We start from the raw sequence: 14,909 nt of genomic DNA on the forward strand, positions 1-14,909 counted from the left end.
TCATCCTTCTGGTGTGCTGTTGTCCTCTAACCAACCCAGATCATCCTTCTGGTGTGCTGTTGTCCTCTAACCAACCCAGATCATCCTTCTGGGGTGTGCTGTTGTCCTATAACCAACCCAGATCATCCTTCTGGGGTGTGCTGTTGTCCTCTAAACAACCCAGATCATCCTTCTGGTGTGCTGTTGTCCTATAACCAACCCAGATCATCCTTCTGGTGTGCTGTTGTCCTATAACCAACCCAGATCATCCTTCTGGTGTGCTGTTGTCCTCTAAACAACCCAGATCATCCTTCTGGTGTGCTGTTGTCCTCTAACCAACCCAGATCATCCTTCTGCTGTGCTGTTGTCCTATAACCAACCCAGATCATCCTTCTGCTGTGCTGTTGTCCTATTACCAACCCAGATCATCCTTCTGCTGTGCTGTTGTCCTCTAACCAACCCAGATCATCCTTCTGCTGTGCTGTTGTCCTCTAACCAACCCAGATCATCCTTCTGCTGTGCTGTTGTCCTCTAACCAACCCAGATCGTCCCTCTGCTGTGCTGTTGTCCTCTAAACAACCCAGATCATCCTTCTGGTGTGCTGTTGTCCTATAACCAACCCAGATCATCCTTCTGCTGTGCTGTTGTCCTCTAACCAACCCAGATCATCCTTCTGCTGTGCCGTTGTTCTATAACCAACCCAGATCATCCTTCTGCTGTGCCGTTGTTCTATAACCAACCCAGATCATCCTTCTGCTGTGCTGTTGTCCTCTAAACAACCCAGATCATCCTTCTGGTGTGCTGTTGTCCTCTAACCAACCCAGATCATCCTTCTGCTGTGCCGTTGTCCTATAACCAACCCAAATCATCCTTCTGCTGTGCCGTTGTTCTATAACCAACCCAGATCATCCTTCTGCTGTGCTGTTGTCCTCTAAACAACCCAGATCATCCTTCTGCTGTACTGTTGTCCTCTAAACAACCCAGATCATCCTTTTGCTGTGCTGTTGTCCTCTAACCAACCCAGATCATCCTTCTGGTGTGCTGTTGTCCTATAACCAACCCAGATCATCCTTCTGGGGTGTGCTGTTGTCCTCTAAACAACCCAGATCATCCTTTTGCTGTGCTGTTGTCCTCTAACCAACCCAGATCATCCTTCTGGTGTGCTGTTGTCCTCTAAACAACCCAGATCATCTTTTTGCTGTGCTGTTGTCCTCTAACCAACCCAGATCATCTTTCTGCTGTGCTGTTGTCCTATAACCAACCCAGATCATCCTTCTGCTGTGCTGTTGTCCTCTAACCAACCCAGATCATCCTTCTGCTGTGCTGTTGTCCTATAACCAACCCAGATCATCCTTCTGCTGTGCTGTTGTCCTCTAACCAACCCAGATCATCCTTCTGCTGTGCTGTTGTCCTCTAACCAACCCAGATCATCCTTCTGGTGTGCTGTTGTCCTCTAAACAACCCAGGTCATCCTTCTGGTGTGCTGTTGTCCTCTAAACAACCCAGATCATCCTTCTGGGGTGTGCTGTTGTCCTCTAAACAACCCAGATCATCCTTCTGCTGTGCTGTTGTCCTCTAACCAACCCAGATCATCCTTCTGCTGTGCTGTTGTCCTCTAAACAACCCAGATCATCCTTCTGGTGTGCCGTTGTCCTCTAAACAACCCAGATCATCCTTTTGCTGTGCTGTTGTCCTCTAACCAACCCAGATCATCCTTCTGCTGTGCCGTTGTTCTATAACCAACCCAGATCATCCTTCTGGGGTGTGCTGTTGTCCTATAACCAACCCAGATCATCCTTCTGGGGTGTGCTGTTGTCCTATAACCAACCCAGATCATCCTTCTGGTGTGCTGTTGTCCTCTAAACAACCCAGATCATCCTTCTGCTGTGCTGTTGTCCTCTAACCAACCCAGATCATCCTTCTGCTGGGCCGTTGTCCTATAACCAACCCAGATCATCCTTCTGCTGTGCTGTTGTCCTATAACCAACCCAGATCATCCTTCTGCTGTGCTGTTGTCCTATAACCAACCCAGATCATCCTTCTGCTGTGCTGTTGTTCTATAACCAACCCAGATCATCCTTCTGCTGTGCCGTTGTCCTATAACCAACCCAGATCATCCTTCTGCTGTGCTGTTGTCCTATAACTAACCCAGATCATCCTTCTGCTGTGCTGTTTTCCTATAACCAACCCAGATCATCCTTCTGCTGTGCTGTTGTCCTCTCCCTGGCAGCTCCTCTATCTGCAGCTGCCATGAGGAGTTGGATGGAGCCTGGAGTTCTGCTTGGAGCCTGGAGTTCTGCTAGGGCTGAAGGCTGCCTTTGTCTTTTAGCAGCAATATATTAGCACTGAGAAAGACTCTTTATTTTTCTTGTTTTGATGTTGTTTGTTTTTTGATGCTAACAAACCTATAAACCCAGTTACATAGCACAAGGAAGTAGCTTTTCCTCAGAATTTGGCTTTTTGAAAAATGCTCTACAAAGTCTAAACAATGGATTATTTACAAAGATAGAAACGTCCGTATGGTCCATCATTTGAAGTTAACATCTACCTTCATAAAAGAAAGCAGTCGCCTTTGTTTTGAAACATTGAGAAAATGTAGAGTAAAACAGTTCAGATGATGATCCAGGTCTGTGGACAGACGCTGAACATCACAGTAATATCAGATGAACTAAAACCAGATTTTACTTGTCTCTTTCTGAGCAGGACTTCATTGTCACATGTTGGGATGATTATATGTCATTAAGAACCCACCTCACCGCGTGTCAAACATACACTCAACACATAATGACTTGTAAACATGGTACAAGTAAAGCGCTGATGTCTGAAGACCTACACAGCACAGTCTTGCTGTCTTGACATGTTGAGATTTACATGATTTAAATCTCCCACCATCTTAACTTTTCCCTTTGGAATTTGAAAGTATTCACATGCCCTACATGTTCCACTTTAAAGACCTTTGAAGACAAAAATGTCAAATATGAAACAGAATGAACAGACTGTACTGTACACTGTACGGTATATGACGATCACCAGAACATCTTCACAAAGCAACTAATCAGCTGTGCTGTGCAATCGTGATTTAAATTTTACGTTTGACAGACAGACAGACAGACAGCTAGATAGATAGATAGATTATTTTATTTTAATTTTAAAGATTTAATTTTGACTTCATATCACTTTCTGTATTGTATTGTATTGTATTGATTGTAAAGCCCTTTGAGTGTTGGCTGCAGCTAGAAAAGTGCTATATAAATGCAATCCATCCATCCATCCATCTATCCACCCCCTGCAGGGAACAGACACTGCTGTCTGACCATGTATATTTATTTTATTTTTATTTATACTAACTCATATTTATTTTATTTTATTTATACTGACTCATTTATATTTTTATTTTATTTTATTTATACTGACTGATTTATTTTATTTTATTTATACTGACTCAATTATTTTTATTTTTATTTTATTTTTACTGACTCATTTATATTTGTTTTATTTATACTGACTCGTTTACATTTATTTTATTTTATCTTATTTATACTGACTAATTTATACTTATTTTATTTATACTGACTTATTGTTTTTCATCAATATATTTTTTAAATTTTCTGCAACTCAAAAACATGAAAACATGAAAATTATGTCTGCATCTCATTAAATGCATCTCTATATATATTCACACATATACAGCAACAATAAAAACAAATAACGATCATACTAAAAAGGCACGTTCAATGAAGGCACTAGAGTATGAAAGTCCATCCAAATTTTACACTACAGTCATCCAGGTAAGTAGCTTAGACAACCATATGTTTGCAGAGGGTGCTGTTACCCTACCCCAGACTCGTCCATTAAGTGAGATAAATCATTGTTCTTGATATAATGTATAAATGAGCCCCACACTTTTTGAAACATCTCTTGTTTATTTTTAAGAGTGTGTGATTCTTTCTAAAGGTAAACATAAGCTAGTTCCTTAAACCACTGTGCAATACTTGGACTGCCCATCTTTTTCCATGTTAAAGCAATTACTCTTTTTGCTTGTAAGAAACACGTTTATAAAGATTTGTTCACTACGTTTTATATTATGCCCATCTGGATAGAGGCCGAGTAAAAACTATGCTGCAACTGTAATTTAATCAATAAAATCTCTTGCACAGTTAGTCTAAAAATTTCCCAAAATTCCCTCATTTTGGGACATTGCCAGAAACAACTGAACAGTGTACCCTTATCTTCACCACATCTGTTGCACAGATCTAGAAAGTTAGTGGTAAATTTATTAAGTTTTTCTGGTGTAACATACACTGTCATTAGCCAGTTGTACTGCAGGAGGTTTAACCATGCATTAACTGTCTGTATTTGGGCTACCTCACACACCCTGCTCCATTGTTCCGGTGTCAGTTCTTCCTGTAAGCCAACTTTCCATGCGTTAAGTTTAGAGTCTGAGGATTCTGACGAATATGCTAACAACAAGTCAGAGTTCAGATATGATACCGTTCCCAAAGGGGTTTTTGATTAGAACTTTCTCCAATAAAGACAAAGAAGGGACCACCATGGATTGATTTTGGTTGGCTCCAATAAAGCTCCTGAGCTGTAAATATTTTAAAAAGTGCTTACGAGGGACATTACATTTAATGACAAGTTCTTCAAACATTAAAAGACTCCCATCCTGAGCGCCAAAGATATCTTTCAACCGTCCTACCCTGCTGTCAGCCAGTATTTTAAAGCCCCTGCCAGCTTTACCTGGCACAAAATGATTATTACCCCAGACTGGACTAAAGCAAGAGAGGGAAGACGTTATGGTCAAGTATTTTTTAACCTCATACCATACACTTGTGTTTTTGCCTATAGGGTTGGCTGTTATCTTTTTGAGCTTTTTGGGGTTATCCAAGAAGATATATGTGGGAAGTAGTAACTTTAAAGAGTATGACTCAATGTCTTTCCGTGCTGGAGAGTTTTCTGATGTGTGGTAAAACATCAATGTTCTTAATTGAGATGCCTAGTAATACCACAGCATGTTGGGACATTGTAACCCTCCTTTATCATAAGGTAAAATTAAAAGAGATAAATGTATCTATTATGCCATGAAAAAATTACTAAATAATGTCTTCATTCTAGAAAAGAAGTTTGGTGGAGGTGGCAAGGGGATATTCTGAAACAAGTATAGCAGCTTGGGGAGTATATTCATTTTGAGTATATTAGTTCTTCTGATTAGGGAAATTGGGGGTTTTGACCATCTATCAACCAAACTAGAAACAGATGCTATAATAGGATTGTAGTTGGAATCTACGACATGTTTCAATTTGGGAACAATCTGGATTCCTAAGTAAGTAAAAGTATTTACTGTTCTAAAATGACCAACATGTTTGGGTGGTTTAGACCTCTCCTCCGAGTTACGGAGCATTATGTAGGATTTTGAGTTGTTTATTTTGTAACCAGAGATACAGCCAAATTCTTTTATCACATCCAAAAGAGCTGGGACAGAATCTCCCAATTTCCTAAGGAAGAGAATCACGTCGTCTGCATGAAGAGCTATGCGATGTTCAGATCGTCCTGTACTTATGCCCGTAATCATTGGATGCTCTCTCACAGCAATCACAAATGGTTCAATCGCGATTATAAATAAAAGAGGAGACAGAGGGCATCCTTTTCTGCAACCTCTACTAATCCTTATTGGTTTTGATATGATGTTATTAGTCATCACGTCTGCATAAGCATCATTGTACAAAAGTTCTACCCAGTCGCAAAAATTCTCCCCAAAACCAAATCGACCAAGGAGCTGAAACAAACAAGACCATTCCACCCTGTCAAAAGCTTTCTCAGCATCTAATGCCAAGAAAGCTGTACCTGACGCCCCTTTTTGGGCATGTAGAATGTTCAAGACCCTTCTAATGTTGTGAAATCTCTGGCGACCCACAACAAACCCATTTTGATCTTCCTTTATGATTCCTGGTAGCAGATGTTCCAGGCTCTTTGCCAAGATTTTACAAAGTATTTTCAAGTCTGAATTTAAGAGACTGATGGGGTGCATATTTTCACATTTATCATTTAATTTTCTAGGTTCTGGAAGGAGCGTAATAAGGGCCCCTCTCAGGGAGGGTGGGAGTATCCCTTTTTGAACAGATTCCGAAACATTTCCAAAAGGGGCGTTTTTGGTTTTGATTCGAATTTTTTGTAAATCTCAATGGGCAGACTGTCTGGTCCCGCTGATTTTCCAGATTTCATGTTCTTTATTACCTCAGAGATCTCCCCTATGGTCAGTTCTGCCCCTAACTGCAAACTTTCCTCCTCCACGATTTTTGGAGTATTGAGGTTGTTTAGGAATGTGTTTTGGTCTAGTTGTCTTTGGTCTGTTTCAACACTAGAATCTTTCATAATAATCCCTAAATGACTCATTTATTGCAGTAGGATCTGCGATGGTCTGCCTCCTGTCATTTTTTAACACAGTGATCGTTCTCTCAATTTGAAGTTGTTTAATGCGCCACACCAGAATCCTACCAGGCTTCTCCCCTTGATCAAAGATGTTCTGTTTTAAGTTTTAGTAGATTTGTTCTGTTTAATTTTTAGTAGATTTGCTGCTACTTTAGAGGCTGAAATTTAATTATATTTTGTTCTTAATAGTAAAAGATCTTAGTGTAATTTAGGACAGGGATTCTTAAAGTATTTGTGTTCCATGGTCTTAATTTTTGACTCCAGTAATATTAATTTTTGTTTGGCTTTTGTAGATTCGGAACTCATGAAATTAATAATCTGGCCCCTAATATAAGCTTTAAATGCTTCCCGTCTGGTGCTTGCAGATGTTTCAGAAATGTTAACTGCAAAATATAAACCAATCTGTTATCCAAGAAAATAAATTAATTCTGGGTCCTGTAGCCATTTTTGTTGAAATCTCCATCTTTTGTGGGTCACATAGCAGCCCAGGATCTGTATAAATTAGGCTATCGGGGACATGATCTGAAATCAAAGTACTGTCATAATTATGGTCTTTAACTTTGCATAGCAAACTGGCTGAAATTAAAAATGATTCGGGAATATGATTTTTGTGTATTTGAGAAACATGAATACATTGGTACTTCAGGGTTCCCGTCCCTCCATAAATTTAACTTAAATTTAACTCTAGCAAATTGGTGCATAATTTCCCTACTTGTATTATGAGTCTTGTGAACTTGTGATGATCTGTCTTTATTATGGTCTTATGTGCAATTAAAATCTCCAGCTATAATATATTGGCCTTTAAGAATTGAGAAATTGAAAAATAAATTACTGAAAAAATTTGGGCCATCCTTATTTGGTGCATAGATGTTAACCAAATTAAGACATTCTGTATAAAGAGTACACTGAATTATCAGATACCTTCCCATTTTATTTGCAGTTACCTTTGTAACATTCAGTGGGACAGATTTGTGGATAAGAGTCATAACCCCTCTCGCTTGAGTAGTAAAAGGTGCTGTAAATAAATACTTCCCCCTGCCATCTCCTCCTAATCCTAATATTGTGGCAGGATGAGGAAAAACACAGGAGATGAAGGCGAGTTTGAACTTTATTCCTCAGCTCCAAAACCAAACTGAAACAGGAACAACCCTGCACCAGAGAGCCCGGGAACGTAAACCACGCCCCCAGTTCACAACCCTGCTGGGTGAGAGGCATAGCCCCTAGTGTAAGCCACACAGCCTCCCCCCGAACACCCAGAAGGGACTCCTGGAAAGAAAATCAGTTTCTCACTGGAGGCTTAAGCAGCCTGCCATAACGGCTGCGCCATCCCTCAGCCGAAACAGTAGGTGAAACACAGTCCAATCCCGGCTGAGAAGCAGAATGCTGAACCTGTGAAGACACTGTCGGGGTCCTGGAAGGAGGGCGACCCCAACAGGGAACCTGGGCCGGAAACACAACTTCGCCTGCCACCCTGTGAGCCGGTTTAAGCCTATCAAGTGTGACACGCTCCCTACGCCCACCCATATCCAGCACAAAACCATTAGGACCCGTCTCAAGAACCCGAAACGGGCCATCGTATGGGGGTTGGAGGGGCGAGCGGTGAGCATCATGCCGTACAAAAACAAAACGAGCCGACATGAGCTCCGCAGGCACGAACGACCGCGGAAAACAGTGGTGAACGGGGCCTGGAACCCGAGTGCTGTCAGACAAACAAGGATAAACGGCCGGACGGGGTCGAGGAGCGGAACTCCCAGGCAAAAATTCCCCAGGGACGCGGAGCGGCTGACCGAGCACCAGCTCAGCGGGTGACGCGTCGAGGTCCTCCTTAGGAGTCGAACGCAACCCGAGCATAACCCAAGGTAAACGATCCACCCAGTTACCATCCGAGAGTGCAGGGCGCTGCGCTGCCTTGGGCGACTGGTGAAAACGTCCACACAAGCCATTAGCCTGAGGGTGGTACGCGGTAGTGCGGTGTACCTGCACACCCAAGGATTGCGCAAGTGCCGACCAGAGCTCTGACACGAACTGGGGGCCCCTGTCTGAGGTGATATCTGACGGAGTGTTGAAACGGGCGACCCAGGAGGAAAGAAACACGCGTGCAACTAACTAACTTTGGATGTTGTGGAGGACAGAGGGACAGCCTCTGGCCACCTGGTGGTCCGATCTACCATTGTGAGCAGGTGCATAAGACCCTGTGAAGAAGGTAGAGGGCCCACCAGGTCCACATGCACGTGGTCGAAACGTCTGGCCGGGATCGGAAACGGTTTGAGGGGCGACTTAGTGTGCTGGTGGACCTTAGCGCTCTGGCACGCCACACATGCAGCCGCCCACCCCTTGACATCCTTGCGGAGGCCAAGCCAGACAAATTTGGAACCGACCAACTTCACCGACGCCCGAGCTCCAGGGTGCGAGAGGGAGTGAATCGATTCGAAAACTAGACGGCGCCAGGCCACTGGAACAACGGGGCGGGGACGGCCGGTGGAGACATCGCAGAGGAGGGCAGGACCGCCTTCCTGCATCACAGCATCCTCTAGCTTGAGACCGGTACGCGTTGACCTAAGGGCAAGGACGTCCGGGTCGCTGGGCTGGTCGGCAGCCATAGCGGAGAAATCCAAACCGAGGTGCACAGGACACACAAGCACACGCGACAGACGATCAGCAACAGGGTTGGACTTCCCGGCCACATGCTGAATGTCCGTTGTGAACTCGGAGATCGCCGCTAGGTGGCGCTGCTGACGAGCAGACCACGGCTCAGTCACCTTGGACATGGCGAAAGTCAGCGGTTTATGATCCACATAAGCCGTGAATGAGCGACCCTCCAGCAGGAAGCGGAAATGACGGGTTGCAAGGTGCAGTGCCAGCAACTCCCGGTCAAAAATGCTGTACTTGCGCTCGCTATCTCGCAGGTTGCGGCTAAAAAATGCGAGTGGCTGCCACGCATTCACCACACGCTGTTCAACCACAGCCCCCACGGCTATGTCAGACGTATCGGTTGTTAAAGCTATGGACGCCGTGGGCGTGGGATGGGCAAGGAGGGCAGCGTTAGCCAGGGTGCACTTAGCTCCGTCAAAGGCCTGGACCCGTTCGGGAGTCCAGTTGACAGGGTCGTTAGCCTTCTTAAGCTGCAGGACTTCGTAAAGTGGCTGAAGGAGGTGGGCAGCGCGAGGGAGGAAACGGTTATAAATATTCACCATTCCCAAGAATTCCTGCAATGCCTTAACAGAGACTGGGCGGGGAAATTCCGCCACCGCTTGCACCTTAGAAGGCAACAGGACCGCGCCTTGCGGCAAAATGCGGTGACCCAAGAAGTCAATCACCGGCAGTCCAGACTGACACTTGGCCGGGTTGACTATCAGGCCGTGTTCGTCCAGACGACGGAAAACCTGTTTCAGGTGCGCCAGGTGCTCTTCGGCTGACGGACTGGCCACTAATATGTCGTCGAGATAAATGAACACGAAAGCAAGGTCACGCAACACCGAGTCCATCAGCCAAAAGGCATGCGCATAAACTCAAAAAGCCCAAATGGGGTGACACTGCGGTCTTGGGCACATCCTCTGTGCGCACGGGAACCTGATGATAGCTGCGCACCAGGTCCACCTTAGAGAAAATAGTGGTAACTGCCAGGCGTATGGAAAAGTTCTGTATGTGTGGGATGGGATAGCGGTCATTGGCGGTGACGTTGTTCAGGCGGCGAAAGTCGCCGCAAGGCCGCCACGACCCATCCGCCTTGGGCACCATGTGAAGCGGCGAGGCCCACGGGCTGTTGGAACGCCTCACTATACCCAGACGCTCCATGATGGCGAACTCCTCCTTAGCTGGAGCCCATTTTACCGTGTTGAGGCGCCGCGCAAAAACCGGCAGTCCCACAGTGGGAATGAAATGTTCTACCCCGTGTTTAGTAACCGCAGTGGAAAGACAGGTGTAGTCACCGATGGAAAATCCACCAGCAAATGTTGAAAAACATCCCCTAATGCTAAAAAGTTAGCGTGTGTTAACGGCCCGGCTCCCCCTGTCTCGCATGGAACAGTGGCGAAAGACACAGCATCAATTTAACGGCAGTTTGCAACATCAACAAGCAGACCATTAGCACACAGAAAATCCGCGCCGATAATAGGAACAGTAATGGCGGTCACTACAAAGTCTCACTCAAAATGGCGCCCGTGGAAACAAACAGTCACCAACCTTGTGTCAAATGCCGCAATGGACGAACCGTTAGCTGCACTCAACTGTGGGCCGTCGCCTTCGGCTGACATGTCTGTGCCAGCAGGAGGGAGTAGGCTCTTTTGCGAGCCGGAGTCCACCAGAAACCGTCTTCCTGACATTGAGTCCTTCATAAAGAGCAGCTCACTACGTCCACCAGCACCCACAGCTGCTACTGAGCGCTGCCCTGGAGTTTCCCGCCGCCTCAAACGTGCACGGAGGGACGCAGCACCTCGCTTTGCCGCCGAACCGCTGGTGGAAGAAACAGAGGCCTCTCCCGCGCCGTCTCCGGGCAGTCACTCCAGCCACCACTGCTGGGTCCGCGTCCTCCGACGCCGGCTGCAGAGGCTCCAATGCCACACTCTGCACAGAGAACCGTCTGGTAGCCAGCAGGACCCGATCGGCCTCCTCAGCCAAACCTCGGCAGTCACCAGTGGCCAGACACAGGGAGTTAGCCAAAGCCGCGCCCACAGGAGACGGGAGCTGGCGCAGGAAAACGTGCGGGAAAAGGAACCCGCCTTCGTCCGAGCCTAGCAGCGACAGCATATTGTCCATGAGATCCACAGCCGTCCCGTCACCCAAACCGGATAGGGAAAGGATCCTATCTGCCCTCTCTGCGGCAGATAGGCTGTACCTCCGGAGCAGAAGATGTTTGAGGGCGACGTATTTACCGTGTTGCGGGGGGGGGGGCTGCAACAGCTGCATGGCCCGGCGTGTGGACTGCTGGTCCAGCGCAGCGACGACCAACTAGTATCTGGAGTCGTCCGCGGAGATTCCACGCAGGTGGAACAGCGCCTCGACATGCTGGAACCACGAAGCTGTGTCGCTCTGCCAGAACTCTGGAAGCTTCACAGCCGTGGCGAGAACGGCCGGCTGTGAGAGTTGGGGCGGCGTGGCCGAAGTGGATTCACACTCTTCTTCTGCTCCAAACATGTTCAATTCGGGGTCACCAATGTGATAGGTTGAGGAAAAACACAGGAGACGAAGACGAGTTTGAACTTTATTCCTCAGCTCCACAGCCAAACTGAAACAGGAACAACCTTGCACCAGAGAGCCTGGGAACGTAAACCACGCCCCCAGCTCACAGCCCTGCGGGGGATGAGAGGCATAGCCCCTAGTGTCCGCCACACTATCTTCTTTCATTGCCAAGTGTGTTTCTTGAAGAAAAATAATTTTGGACCTAGAATGTATGTGAAGTTGAGTGCATTTAGTGTAAGTGTGCCGTAGAACATCAAGAGGCAGTAAATAGAAGAATCACAATACAATATATTAATCTGTATTGACATGAGGCAGAAAACATACAGATTAAGCTGTCAAGTGCAAGTAGATAAAAGAATCAGTAGACACGCATAGCCATGATGTTTAAGTTAGGATGTAAGTGACGGATCAGTAATAGTAGACACCTATAGTCATGATGTTTAAGTTAGTATGTAAGTAAGGGATCAGTAATAGTGGACGCCTATAGTCGTGATGTTTAAGTTAGTATGTAAGGGATCAGTAATAGTGGACACCTATAGTCGTGATGTTTAAGTTAGTATGGGTACAGCAGTAACAACTGGCAGTAATTCATATTTGTAGTAAAGTGGCCACCAGAGACCAGTTGAAGGATTAATGTAGATCTTGAAGGGGAATTTATTTTGGCTTTTCTAGAAGGAAGTAAGCGATTCAGTAGCTCTGATGGAGTCTTGGTGTTTTGTTCCACTGTTTTGAGTCTAGCTGAGAGAGAAATCTGGACCTCGAGCCTGTCACCTTGGTAGAGAGACAGATCGGCCATCTTGGCAGAGGAGAATGAAGAGGTTGGAAAGGAGTGTACATGTTAATATGGGACTGCAGATAATTTGATGCATTTCCTTGAACCGTCTGGAACGGCAACATCAAGGTTTTGAACTCAGTGCAAGCATCAACAGTGACCAACCTCACATGTTAAGTCATCCATGAGTGTGGACACTGTGTGAAAGTAGCTCCTGGCAGGAGCTGGAATGAAAACTGATCCAGTATTAACCGGAGCAACAGTCTAACCTGTAGGGGCTTTAGACTTGTAGAAGTCATTACACTTACAGAACCGTTGGCTTCTCATTAAGAATGAGTACGGTATTGAATATGTATTTAATGATTTGTACCTCTCTGTGAATTAAAGGTGGCAGTCTGGCCTTCCCATACATGATCATTGTGTCATTCCACAGCCAAGATGCCAACAGAATGGATCTCTATTGTCCCAGAGGCCTTTGAGCTCACGGTTTTAGGAGGAATCTTTTCATTTTGAGTCATTTTCCATTCTTTCTATTGATCTGCTCTTTGTAACGGTTGAAGAACCAAAGTTAATTGCTTCTTGGAGGAAGAATTGGAAAACAATTTGAAGACATTAGTCATCTGAATTATTGAGATATCACAGCTTCCTGTTGTCTTTTTTTTCCAGCATGGTGCAGCTGGATGTGAACCACACCCCCGAGCCTCGACACATTCTCTCACGCCACTCGTTGCCAATCACAGACCTCCACTGTGGCCTGATGGGACCACAGGCCAGGGTAGCCACAGCCTCCCTAGACCAGACCGTAAAGGTAGGCCTCCTTCCATCTGTGAAGGGAAATCTCATTCACCAGAATCTACTAGTGCTAGTGTTGAAGTTTGGAAAAGGTAGCTTCCTGCTTGTTCCTTGCTCTTGGGTCTTAAGCCCCATTTCAAGCCACAACCAGTACATAGCCACTCCATGCCCAGTATGGCTGATGAAGTGTTATAGTTAACAGAAAGTTCAGTTATTCTGCTATTCCACATCATTTGTAAATAGACTTTCTTCCAATGAAAAGCCTCAGCAGCAGAGGCATGGCTGTCAGCAGCCCTGATTTTAGTGAAAATGGAAAAGCCTGCCAGATGTAGGGCTTTGCATTAGATCCACATTAATCCTATCTAAGTTTGCTCCATAAACGCTTTTTAGGGTCAGTTTTGGAAACGGTAACAAGATTTCCAGGACTGGGTCCAGGCTGTTTTGAGTTTAGAGCTGGTTGGAGAAGTGAGGGATGGCTCTCTTCCCCCACAGAAATACATCCATCCATCCATTATCTGAACCGCTTATCCTGCTCCCAGGGTCATGGGGATGCTGGAGCCTATTCCAGCAGTCATTGGGCCACAGGCAGGGAGACACCCTGGACAGGCCGCCAGGCCATCACAGCCCCCCCCCCCCCCCCCACACACACACACATACACAGGGGACAATTTAGTATGGCCGATTCACCTGACCTACATGTCTTTGGACTGTGGGAGGAAACCAGAAACCCAGCCTGACATGGGGAGAACATGCAAACTCCACACAGAAGACGACCTGGGACGAACCACCAAGGTTGGACTACCCCAGGGCTTGAACCCAGGACCTTCTTGCTGTGAGGCGACCGTGCTAACCACTGTGCCACCATGCCGCCCATCACAGAAATACATTTGTATGCAAATGAAGGGATTATCAGAACACTGAAATCAGGGTTTGTAACCCAATCAAGGCATAAACAGAACTGACTCCTGGATGTAGACCAACAAGTACTGAAGGGATGAGTGTTCTGTAGATAGGATTTGTTACCCATTTAACCACCAGTATCATGATGATTCATGCCTCCTCAGAGGGTTCAGGGGGAATAAATGTAGGTCTTCACAGACATGACTTATCCCCGATGTCTTTGAGTGCTAGTTGTGATTATAATATTGGGGAGTCTCATTTCATACTGATCCCTTTTCTGCCAACCATGAACTCCACACTACCTCAGAGTTATTTACGAAGCGGTACACACAGTCACTCCTTCATCTTCATGGGAAGGCCGGAAGAAAGCCTGAAAAAATATATCAAGAGGCTGGTGATGGTTATGCATTACAGACTTTTAAAAGGCATTACTCAGATTTTCTGACTACATATGAAAAGTGAAGTGCTTGAAAGGCATCCCAGTCTATCCAGAGTGTTTTATAGCAGGGGTCAGGGAGACCATATCCAGTAAGATCTTGTTTGTTCTGTGTGTTTGATGAGGTCCTCCAGTCTTTGACCTCAGAGACACTGCGTCCATCCACAGCCAGTGTATTGAGTCCGCACCAGCTTGTTGCTGAGGAAAGTCTGACACATACTGGATAAGTCATGTTGACATGAGCTCCAGAAAGTGCCATTTGTTTACAGCACTTTCTGCTCCACAAGGTTTCTTGAGGATATGATGATTTATCTGTCAGTCAATTAAAAAAAAAAAGAATTCCTCCTCCCAAGTCTCGTCTTTCACCTTTCATCTCCTCCTTGTCAGAACAGGAGCCTTCTCACAACTGTACAACTCAGGATT

General features: G+C 45.7%; 1 protein-coding gene across 1 annotated transcript in view; it reads left to right on the plus strand.

Moving 5' to 3' along the window:
- wdr18 (WD repeat domain 18) overlaps positions 1-14,909 on the plus strand; it is a 121,868-nt gene that overhangs the window by 39,593 nt on the left and 67,366 nt on the right. The window contains exon 4 of the mRNA XM_056276046.1: positions 13,025-13,166. Coding sequence (XP_056132021.1) covers positions 13,025-13,166 — 142 coding nt within the window. The remainder of the gene's footprint in view (positions 1-13,024; positions 13,167-14,909) is intronic.

Source organism: Lampris incognitus, chromosome 3 (genome assembly GCF_029633865.1).
Source record: "Lampris incognitus isolate fLamInc1 chromosome 3, fLamInc1.hap2, whole genome shotgun sequence".
Classification (NCBI taxonomy): Eukaryota; Metazoa; Chordata; class Actinopteri; order Lampriformes; family Lampridae; genus Lampris; species Lampris incognitus.